Genomic DNA, 11,495 nt, shown 5'->3' with positions numbered 1-11,495 from the left:
TGGGCTACAGTCCATGGAGTCACAGAGTCAGACATAAGTGAGGCAACTCAGCACACACAGATGCCTTGATTTGCAACATCACCCTGCAAACAAAGGTCCGTATAGTCAAAGCTATGGTTTTTCTAGGAGTGAGGTATGGATGTGAGAGTTGGACCATAAAGAGGGCTTAACACCAAGGAATGGATATTTTCAAATTGTGGTGCTGGAGAAGACGCTTAAAGAGTCCTGTGGACTGCAAGATCAAACCAGTCCATCCTAAAGGAAATCAACTCTGAATACTCATTGGAAGCACTGATGCTGAAGCTGAACCTCCAATACTTTGGCCACCTGATGTGAAGAGTCAGCTCACTGGAGCAGACCCTGATGCTGGGAAAGACTGAGGGCAAGAGAAGGGGGCGGCAGAGGACGAGATGTTAGATAGCATCACTGACTCAGTGGGTGTGAGTTTGAGCCAACTCGAGAGATGGTAAAGGACAGGGAAGCCTCAAGTGTTGCAGCGCATGGGGTCGCAAAGAGGTGGACACGACTGAGCAACTGAACAACAACAGCCTTGCTCCGGGACCTCCCGCTCTGGCGAGCCCATGTGAGTTACACCCCCAGGCTCCAGCCTCCCCACCTGTGACGTAAGAGGCCTGGACCAGTCCCCCCCTTGACACTGCATTCTGCGATTATCAGCTGTTAGATACTTCCTTCACAGAGTTTACTTTCCGAAGACTAAACAGTGAGAAAGAGATAAGCGGGAGGTTTCTCAACACCTGTTACCAGCGTAGCTTCTCAGAGCACAGCGGCCCTTAGGGACTTCTCCCCTCAAGTGGGGCATATGATGGAGACTGTGGGGTCTGAGACTTGGATCTGGCGGGGAGAAAGGAGAAAGGAGAGGGTGGGGCTGACACAGAGCAGGGCCAGGAAGAAAGAGCCTCTCCGCACAGCGGGAGGGCGAAGTCCGGGCCTCTGGGAAAGACAGCCGGCCGGGCTCCGGGGTCTGGAGGCCCACCCAACTCTCCTAGGCTCCTGGTTCAGCGAAGTCATCCCGGGCAGGCAGAGTTGGGTCTGTTTCCATCTGAACACCGTGCACACACCCAGTGCAGAACGCACATGCCCCTGCCCGCCCGCCCCCATGTATGCATGAGAACCCCGAACACAAGGACAGACCCTCGCCCAAGAGGCCCACCTGCGGCAAAAGCCCCTGCGGGCGACATCTGCTCCCTCTTGGCTCTCTTGCGAGGCACCCCAGAAGGACGGGAAGGAGGCCTGCGAGGAGTACTCGTGACCGGCTCTCTAGCTCCCAGTCCATCCCCCTCAACTCTCCCCCATCACCCCTCCCGGCTCCCAGCCTCAGCTTATCTCACCGAAGCGTGGCTTCCAAGGACACCTCCTCGGGGAGATGGCTAGCCTTTCCATCCTGGCCTGCGCCCCTCCCTGCTCTGCGTCCACTCTTTGAGTCCAGGGGGGCCCGGATCCCAGAGGCCAGGGGCCTGGAGCCTCGCCGCCGGGCCAGCCAGGGTGGAGTTTTCCCTCCCAGTTAAATTTCCCCCGCCTGCTTGATGTCACATCCTGTCCCGGCTTCCCCGCCGCCGCCCTCCCCACCCCCGCGCGTGAGCGTGGCGAGCGGGTCCCCCTGCGCCTCCCCGCAAACTTTTGGCACAGGGGCCGCCCAGCCGCGCGCCCGAGCTCTGCGGGCGCGGGGCCGTCAGGAGGAGGGGCCGAGGAGGGGCCGAGGGCGGCCCGCCCCGCCCGGCGACCGCCGGAGATGCAGAGCCGAGGCTCCGCGCAGCACAGCCCGGGCGCCGCCTGCTCCGGGTGCTGACGGCGCGGGGACACGGCCGGGCGCCGCCGCGGAGCCCGCAGACCCGGAGCGCGTCCGCGCCCACGCAGCCGCCGGCCCGAGCACCCAGGGCTCCGCGCACGCCGGGACGTCGGAGGCGGCCGCGAGACATGCCACCGGCCCGGAAGCTCCTCAGCCTCCTGCTCCTCGTCCTGATGGGCACCGAACTCACCCAAGTACGTGCATCCAACGCCATTTTCCTCCCTGCGTGCGGGGCGCCCGCCCGGCCTGGGGCCCGGCAAAGTCGGGGAGCCGCTCCGCACGGCCCGGCGCCCCCCGGCCCGGGCGCGCGGCCGCGGGGTTGGGGAGGGGACCAGCTGCACCTGGGGTGCAGGAAGGGGTGCAGGCTCACCCCAGACTGCCGCTGTGTCCCCCAGAACCCTCAGCCCTGACCCCTTCCTTCTGGACGCCCTGGCTGCCCACTCCCTGCTGAGAAGTTCAAGGGGCGGCGGAGGGGGCCGTTTGGTGGCTATTGTCATCGCGAGCAGGCGGTCGGAGCTGCCGGCGCGGTCGGGGGTGGATGTGACCCAACTCCCGCCCCTGCATCCCTGCCTCTGGCTACAGTGGCTGCCCTTGGGGCTCCCGAGCTGGCGGTGGGCATGGTGCCGGGGAGACCGGTCCGGGGAGGGCAGGCCGCCGTGTCTGAGGCTGGGGCGCATTGTGGGCTCCATGTGGAGGTTTGGGGGGGAGGTTGTGGCCACATGCACGGCATGAAGTGAGTGGCGATCGTGTATGGGGACCGCTGGGCATTTTAAGTGGACTCGCCATCCCTGAACAATGTATCAGTAGAGAACTGTCTCGGGCTGGTATTCTCCATTTTACAATGCATTTGAGAGCTGGCGGGTCTTTAGCACCGGGCTGGGGTGTCGCTTTGGCACCAGGGTGTTGGCAAGAGGCTGCCAGCTTCGGGAGCCAGGCCGCTCAGAGTGACATTAAAATGCCCTTTCCACGGTGCCACTGTGCCACGGTCTGAGCCGGGAGATGCCCTTTGCAGCTGCGAGTCCAGGAGGTGGCGGGGGGGGGGGGGTGCTGCCAGGAGCTTGGCCCCAGGCGCCAGCTGCCCCCAACCCTCCTCTCTTCCCTCCTGCCTCTGCGCTTCCCTCCCTCCCTCCCAGAATAAAAGAGGAAACAAAAGAGAGAAGAGAGGCTGAGAGGTGGATCACAGGAGGGAAGGCTCTGGAATAAGCGTCCCTTGTTTCTGCCGGGAAGCGCTTGCCGGCTCCCTGGCTCTGCGGGAAGTGGAAGTGCTTGCGGCCCCAGCCCCAGCCGAGGGAGGGTCTGTCGTCCCACTGTGCTCGGAGACCCCGCTGGTGCCACACAGGCAATCAGCCGGGGCCCCCTGGAGAGGGTCCGCCCGGTCTCCGGAAGAGTTTTCCTGGCTTCGGGGAAGGCCTGGCCGAGGGGCAGACTCGGGCTCTGTGAGTGGACACTGTATGAATGCACGTGCCCACGCTCACACACGCTCCCACTCCACACACACAATCACACACAGCAGAACAGAGCCAGGGGGCATGTGCCTAATTTAGACATCTCGGGGAGCAGACGGCTGGTCTGGGTGCCCTGGAAGTGACCACCCTCGGGCCCTCCAAGCCCTACTGGCCTCCTCACCTCCAGACTCCCTGAGTCTCCATTCCCAGCCCTCCTCCAGAGGTTCACTTCTCAGTCTTTTTAAAGATCCCCTGTTCTTGGAAGAAACTTTTGGTCTAGCTTGGGTTGGAAGCTTTGTCCGGGTAGCGAGAGCCCTTGCCCGTCCACGCTGTCGGCGCTGGACATCCAAGCGTGGCCAGCCCCTGCACACACACCTGCAGCCACACCATCCCTTCAGGACCCTGGTCAGCTCCCCGAGGCCGCGCTGGGCCAGGAAGGGAAATGATGTTGTTTTCTTTGGAAGCTTCCTGTTTGTGAAGCGGAGCTGTGGGATTCCTCAAGGGAATGCCTCCCTCAACATAGCCGAGAGGCAGGGCCCTACTCTTCCTAGCTGCCTCTGAGTCTGTGCTGTGAGAATCTTCCGTCGGAAGCCTAGTATCCCTGACGGTCATGGGATTTTAGAGCCGAGGCCCAGCTGGCAGAGATCGCTCTAACCGGCCACGTCTGTGAAGCGGTCAGAGGGTGACTGGCTTGGCCACCCGTTTCAGAGATCCCAGCTGCCTGGTCCCACCCAGGTGGGCTTCTTTGGGGTCAGGCCAGGTGCCTCTCTCCTTTGTCAGACCTCTAAGGTGGGGACTGGGTTTGGGGGTGGTCCAGGGCTGCTGTGAATCTGAGAGCAACTCGGGGACACCCCTCCCCAAGACCCTTGCTTTCTTGATCCCAAAGGGATCCGACTCTGGGAAGCCACACTGCCTGGCATCAGGAACAATGGTCCCTGCACGTGTGATGAGTGAATCACCTCTGGACTTCGGGACAAGGAGGGCAGGGCAGTGGTGACCGGCCTGGGTGGGCTCCGTCTCCCCCCACCCTCTTCCTCTCCTGCTTCAAGTAAGCTGCCCCTACAGCTGCACCCTCCATCTCAGGGCCCGTCCGAAGAACATGGACACGAGGTTCTAGGGCCGCCGTGTTTATGGACTAGGGCCCGTCCGAATGGGAACAAGTCAGAACCGTGTGGGTGTCACCTGCGCTTCTCGGGCACTGCTTGAAGGATTCAGGCAGATGAGCAGGGGGCGGGGGGAGCGCACATGGCCAGGCCATCTGTTCTCCCAACAGCACGCTTACGATAAGCCACTCAGTCAAACGCCAGCTAGTGATCGATGGCCTACTATGTGCCAGGCTCGTGGGCCCAGATGAACTCTGTCCCCAGATGGAAAGACGCTTGACTGGGTCTCGTGCTGTAGTTTTTAAGAAGAGGCTGGCGTTTCCAGCTCCTTGAGAAGCACCACCAGAGCTTCCCAGCAGAATGCAGAACTGGATGTGCGTCTTGGCGGAGGCGCCCTGCCCACCCCAGCCCAGCTCACCTTCCCTTGCAAGAAGCACGTGCCCCCCCGTGTGAGATGGCCCGAAAGGGGAGGGCAGCTCTTGACCCTGGGCCCAGCTGCCCCTCCCCCCCAGTCCCACCAGCCACTCTCTGGTGACCTTGAGAAGGGCTCTGAGCTTCAACCTGAACGTCCACCCTTTTAAAAGGAAGAGCATGAAGCCTGGTGAGGCTCGAACATGCCTCCCCCCTGCTAACCCCCACTCCGGTCCTGTCCTTTCCTGCCAGTGCAGCTCTCAGATACCAGCTGGTCAGGCTTGACTCCGGCACAGCTGGGCTGGCGATGCTGAGTCCAGGCCTGGCCCTCTGGCACACGGGCCATGGTGCTTAGTGGGTGGACTGAGCCGCTGCCACTCCGGCTTGTTCGAGAGGCCCGAGGACTCTGGGATGGGAGTGAAGGGAGCTGAGAGTGGTTTGGAGAAGGGGTGCCATTTGCACCTGCCGAGCTGGGGCAGGGAGATGGGGAGGAACAGGTGGGCGGGGCGGGGGGCTGCACACAGAGGCCACAGCATGCCACAGACAGGCCCAGAACCTCGGCGCTCAGCAGAGGAGCGCTGAGGGATTAGCTGTATCTCAGGGGTGAAGTGGATCCCTTTGCATTAGTCCCCAGCCCGGCCATGGCCTTTCGGAATGATAGACCCCGACCCTGACCCCTTGGGGTGGGGGTTCCAGCTGTGAAGGAGCCCAGGGCACCTCGGAGTGTCAGCGGTCCCCGGGCCCTCGGGGGCCCCCAGGCTTTATGGAGTGATTGGTGACGCTTGTCCGGAGCTTGGGGAGCTGCATGCAGGTCTCAGCGTCCGAGAGGAGGTGTGAGTGGTCCCCGGGGGTGGGGTGGGGGATGGTCCTGTGAGCCAACAGGCAGGTGTCACAGTGGGCCCGGCGTGAAGCTGGCCCCTCAGGAACCTCTCTCTCCAAAGCTGTTCTCGCCCCTCAGATCCAGTCAGAGTGAAGACCCCAACCCACTGCCCTGAACAAACTGAGCAGGAACAAAGCTGTCGGCTCAGACAGAAGCGTGAATTCTGTCACCTGCTTGACTCGGAGCCGGGGCTCAGCGATCCCACTGACGTCCTGTCCGACTGCCCCGGCCCCTCGCCTCCGCCAGCCCTTTGGTCCACACGTGCTGGGGTGTTAGTGGTCCAGGGAGTGAGGGGTTCAGGATGGCTGAGGTCGTTCCCTCTACCGGGCAGTTCACAATGCGTTGAGTTGACCCCATCTCTGCAGCAATCTTGGCCACTGCCTCGGGGGCTGGCCAGAGGCCGCCCAGGAGATGCCCCCATTTCTGGGCAGGAAGGTCCAGGGACACCCTCTGTGACACCCGGGCCGGGGCTGTAAATCCCCGTCGTGAGGCAGCTGCTTCCTCTCTGAAAGCAGTGTGCCGCTCGTCCCACCGGCCCCGCCTTCCCCAGTGCAGAGAAAGGCGATGTTCTGCCTGGGGTTGTGTTTATTACCAGAGTTATCGGGCCCTGTAATCAGTATTAACACCCAGTGTGAAGGCATACAAAACCAGTTACTGGCTGAGCTGAATTAGATGCACGCCGCTGCGGGCGGCGCAGTGGGGACAGGAGCTGTTCTCGGCTCTGGGGGTGCCCCGCGGACACTCTTCATCCCCAGGGCATCAGCCTGAGGTCCCTCCCACGGTGGCTCAGATAAGGGGGCAGAAACTGCGCCAGGGAGGTGCACCGTCTACATTTTCTCAGATTATTGCACATCAGAATCTTGGCCAGCAGCTTAGGCACGAGGGAGGAAACCAATCATGAGGGTTAGTATTTCTGTGTCACCAAGCGTTGGCCCCTCCCCACCACGGAAGCCTCATCTGGGTCACAGAGAAGCCGCCTCAGCGCCCTGGAACACTGTCCTCAGTCTCCAGACATGGAGGCCGGGCGCAGGTGGCGGGTGCTAAGTCACCTGCCGAGTGGCCCAGCGAGCAGGTGACAGACCCCGGACGCAGCCCAGGTGTGCCGGACCCCCGAGTCCACGTTCTCGTCACGACGGACAGAGAAAGGCAAAGACAGGGAAATGGCATCGCGGGGGTGGGGGGGCCGCCACAGCAGCTCACGCTGCCCTCGGAGGAGGGTGTGAAAGCCGGGTCTCTAACCGTGTGGCCCAGCGCGGCCCACCCTGGACCTGGAGCTCTGTGAAGGGGGGCCCTCGGGGGCCAGCTGCTTCCTGCCCCTGAGCTGGAGAGAGCCAGCAAGCCCTTCATCCGGGAGGGGAGGGCGCCTTCGAGGGAGCACTGGTCATCACCTCAGCTCTCTCCCGCCTAAAGGGAGGCTTCACGCAGGGAGCTGTGCACCGCCCTACTCTGCGAGCATCTGCCCAGGGGCTGAGCTCCGGGATGTAGGAAATGGACACGGCCCTCCTTAGTCGCTATCCCCTCTGAATCTCCAAACCGCCCCGACACACGGTTACACCGTTTGTTACATTTGGCGTGATTTGTAATTTGGGGGGAAGACAACGCTTCCTTGGTGGCTCAGCTGGTAAAGAATCTGCCTGCAGTGCGGGAGACCTGGGTTCGATCCCTTGGTTGGGAAGATCCCCTGGAGAAGGGAAAGGCTACCCGCTCCAGTATTCTGGTCTGGAGAATTCCATGGACGGTGTGGTCCATGGGGTTGCAAAGAGTCGGACATGATTGAGCGACTTTCCCTTTTCACTTTCACAGCACAGCCGTGGGAATGGGGCTCCTCCTGCTAACAGGGCACCCCTTCTCCTGCACCCAGTTAAACCCCAGGACAAACGCCAGGCGACAGTGGGCAATGGCGACGTTTGGAAGACGCGGGTTCCCCATCTCCCTGCCCCGGTCTCAGCAGTGAGACCTGGCCTGCGTGTTCCTGATGTTCAGGCCACGGCATTTAAAAGCAGGCCGTCAGCAAGAGGGGGATGAGTGAGAAGCGGCTCGACCGAGGGGTCCAGGGCAGAGGAGGGAAGGTGCCAAAGCCCCAGGCCCTGTCCTGGGGGAGCTCTCACCTTGGAGATGCTCGTCTAGGGTGTTCGCTCCACGCAGCATAGTGAGCATGCCCTCCGGGGGCTTAAACCCCCCAGCCCAGGTGTCCCCAGGCGCACCCAGCCCTCAGGGGGGTTCTGGAAAGAAGGTCACCCCCACTGGCTTCACATGACGCTTTGAGGGACTGAGGTCAAACCCTTCACTCCGTTTGCTGGTCACAAATCTGACAGCACGGCGGGACCCCGAGAAAGGTGCTCTCAGGATTGTGAGCACTTCCGCTCTGTGATGGGTGGGTGCATGCACTGCCCCACCCCGGCATCCCCTGAATCTCGCCGGGCGACTCTGCACGGGTGGAGTCAGTGGCGCGAGGCCCCTGGGGAGAGGGCACCGGCTGAGTACCCCCGTAAACAGCTCGAGGGACTTCTCAGGTCAACTCCACCCATCAGCAGAGGGGCTGCGGTTTCTGAGGCCAAGTCCAGGCTCCACAGGCAGGGGCTGTGGTCGGGCTGAGATGCTGGTGAGGGGCGGAGAGCGGAGTGTGTGCTCCCGGGAGTGGCCACGTGTGGAAGCCTCTGGAATCCGCCTGCAGGGAGTCCTCTGCTCCGAACGAGTGTTACATCCTGGGGTGTTTCCTGCATTCCCAGCCGGACCCCAGAGTTGCCTCTTAGATGTCCTCACAGCGTCATCACCTTCTAATTCACTCCAGGGTCAGTTACTCAGTAGAAGCCAGACTGCCCTCCGCTAGGTGTGACGGGGCCCCCTTGCCTGGGAAGGAGGACCCGGAGCCCAGCCCCAGCCCCAGGCGCCCTCTGAGCACCCCCATCCCTCAAGGGGCCTCTCCCGGGACCGGGCCCCACTTCTACTGGGGGGCCTCAGACAAGGTGGGGCCGTGGCTTCCCATCCCCGTCTGGGCGCGACAGTCTGAGGCAACGGGTCTGTAAGGAGCATGGGACTTTCCTGAGCAGGGTGGGCCTGGGGCAGCCGGCTCTGTAGGCAGACGGGGCGACAGCCGGGGCCACCTCCCAGCACAGCCACGGGGCAGCAGGGTGCTCCCCCTCGGGGAGGCAGCCCCGGCTTGGAGTCTGAAGGCTGTGTGTCCTGACGGTAGAGCAGAAACGCGGGCTTGAGCAGGCAGCAGAGGATGGATGGTCCTTGGTGGTCTCCCGCGGCTGCTGGGAGGGCGGCCTCCTCCAGGAGCGGAAGGCCAGGTCCCCCCACCCCCAGCACTCCCAGGAAAGCAGGAGGAAGGCAGGGTGGACGGAGCAGAGAGGCCCTGCGCCCCTGCTGTCCTCCCGTCCCCTCCTCCCTCTCCCCCTCCTTCTGCGTCCCCACCCCCAGCCACGCGCAAGAAGCTGAGGGAAATACAGATGTTCTTAAACAGCTGAAAGGCCTGCACTCTGTCCTCTGGGGTCTGCCTTGGAGCACGGGAGGCTGGCCCCTGGCCCTGTAAGTCCCCGCGAGCCCCGTGGGCCTGTTTCCTGTCCGTGAAAGGGAGGTGATCAGAGGCGCCTCCCCGACACTCTCCGTCGCCCCACGGACGTGGGGGGAACTCTGTCTGCAACCCGGACCCCGCCCCTCGTAAGGAGGACAGGCTTGGAGGTGGGAGGGCGCGTCCAGGGTTATGTAACGCCGGTCCCCGCCTGCAGAGCCGGGAGGCCCGGGGATCCTTGTTTCCCATCTGCCAGTGCCTTTGCACAGAGCCCACCAAGGTCAAGGCTGGGATGGGCTGGCGTGAGGACAGATGACCCAGCCCTCAGGCCCCGCAGGAATCCGAAAGCGGGCAGAGCTCCCCGCCCTCCCTCAGGCTTAGCTGACCAGAGCCCAGCCATGCTCTGGCAGGAATGGCAAGGCGTCGTGCCCGCGGAATGGCGCACTTGGCAGGTATCTGTGGCCACGAAGACACAGCACTCCTGCACCTCAAGAGATCTCCCGTGGCTCGGGCTACGGTCTGAATGTTTGTGTCTTCCCCCACCGCCCACCAAATTGCATATGTTGAGATCCTCACCCCCAGAGGTGATGGCACAAGGAGATGGGGACTTCAGGAGTTGCTCTGCCCTCCTGAATGGGATCGGCCCCTCCTGAATGGGATCGGCCCCTCCTGACAAAGCTCCAGAGAGTCCCTCACCCCTCCCGCCACACGAGGACACAGGGAGGCGGGCCCGCACTGGGCCATGACCACGCAGTGCCTTGATCTCGGAGATCCGGCTCCAGAACTGTAAGCAGGAAATGTCCGCTGCTCATCAGCCACCCAGCTGGTGGTCTCAGATGGCCCCAAACACCGTGACATCTCAGGGGCGGAGGTGGACCATGTCTTTGAGCCTGGCCCTGGGAGCGGGGCTCCTCATGTGACCTTGGGCAGGTCGTCATCTTTCTAAGCCCCAAACGCCTCCTCTGTAAAGCCGAGTCGCCTTGGCACCATCCCGAGGGCATCTGTAAGGATTCTGTGAGTCACTTGCTTCGTGTAAGGGTGTCTGGGGCGCGGTACCCACTCTGTTAGTCCAAAGATGGCTATTCAGGGCTGTGAATGCAAGTGAGCCCTGACTCCAAGGAAAGCCATGTAGGAACTGGGGTTTCGGCTCCTTGTAAAGAGCACTCGGTGTTGGCCAGTCACGGAGCCTTTAATCCATATGCCTCCATCCTTCAACAAGCCACAGTGTGCTTTTGGGAATGCTGTGTAGCTTCTAAATCAAATTACACTTGCTGAGGCTTCTCACGTGACCCTTTCCAAATGTGTTAAAAGCAGCCGTCTCTCCTACTGAATCACAGACCCCGGACACTGGAGAGGACCTGGGGGTGGATTAGATGGAAGTGACCTGCCTTGAACCTCCCAGTGGTTAGAGCCATACGTTGTCGTTACAGAAGCACAGGTGCAGCTCAGAGCAGCAGGTACAGGGTCCCAGCGGGGGGAGCCGGCTGTGTCCACCGCACACCCCAGTGCTGTCCACACACTCCATCTGGGAGGGCAGGCGGGAACAGTGCGTCTATCCGATTCTCTATAGTGAGCTGACCAGTGATGAGATGATGGCTAGGATTTAAGGGCATCCGGTGGGTGTGAGTCAGGTTTCCTACCATCCCTCTCAATGCTCTGAGCTCCAGGGGATCAGCTTAGTTCCCAGGGAGCTGTAGGAATTCCAAGGTGCAGCCCACATTTGACAAGCAGGTGTGAGCAACCCAAAGCTTTTTAAAGGACTCTTGTCAGCCATGCCTTATGGGGATGCCGTAAACGCCTTCAGAGTCCCCTTCAGGACTGCAGGCTCAGGAGAAACATGATAAGGGGGTTTCAAGTCTCCAGGCTGGCCCTAATTGCCTGCCCTCTGGTGCATCTGGGAGAGCCTAGGGCTGGGGGAGCTGGGGGCTGGCCCCTTAACCCTGGGGCGCCCTAGTCCCAGCAGGTCTTGGGAGCAGGACTTGGCTCCATCGGTGCAAATGACCTGGATTTCATTTCCTCCGCTGAACAGCCCAGCCAGGCTGGCTATCTTCTAATTTAGAGTACCCATTGTAAATCCCCTGGGACACTACTGCTATGAAATCAGATCAGAAGTTCTTCAAGATCAGAAGAGGTTTTTTTTTAATTCTCTGTGTCTGCACGTTTGGCGCTCACCTTCCTAGAACAGCTCTGGGCGTTGGGAGTTGTTTTCACATCCAGCAGCACTTCCTCCGTCGTGTGTCTGTACCAACGGCATCTCTTGTGGGTGGTCTTTAGCCAAAAGCAGCTCTTAGGAGAGGCGGCGGGGGTGTCTGGGGGCGTCAAATCCCAGCTCGGT

At 61.8% G+C, this 11,495-nt stretch overlaps 1 protein-coding gene across 1 annotated transcript in view; it reads left to right on the top strand.

Annotated features, from left to right (window-relative positions):
- The first annotated feature begins 1,570 nt into the window (after positions 1–1,570).
- The window catches only part of OLFM1 (olfactomedin 1), a 36,002-nt gene continuing 26,077 nt past the window's right edge, over positions 1,571–11,495 (top strand). Inside the window, exon 1 of the mRNA XM_055400308.2 lies at positions 1,571–2,001. Within this exon, the coding sequence (XP_055256283.1) occupies positions 1,936–2,001 (66 nt within the window). The 5' untranslated portion in view covers positions 1,571–1,935. The remainder of the gene's footprint in view (positions 2,002–11,495) is intronic.

The sequence above is a fragment of the Moschus berezovskii genome, chromosome 11 (assembly GCF_049115385.1).
Source record: "Moschus berezovskii isolate FMDL1 chromosome 11, NW_MosBer_1.0, whole genome shotgun sequence".
NCBI lineage: Eukaryota > Metazoa > Chordata > Mammalia > Artiodactyla > Moschidae > Moschus > Moschus berezovskii.
This window is presented reverse-complemented; position numbering and strand designations above follow the sequence as displayed.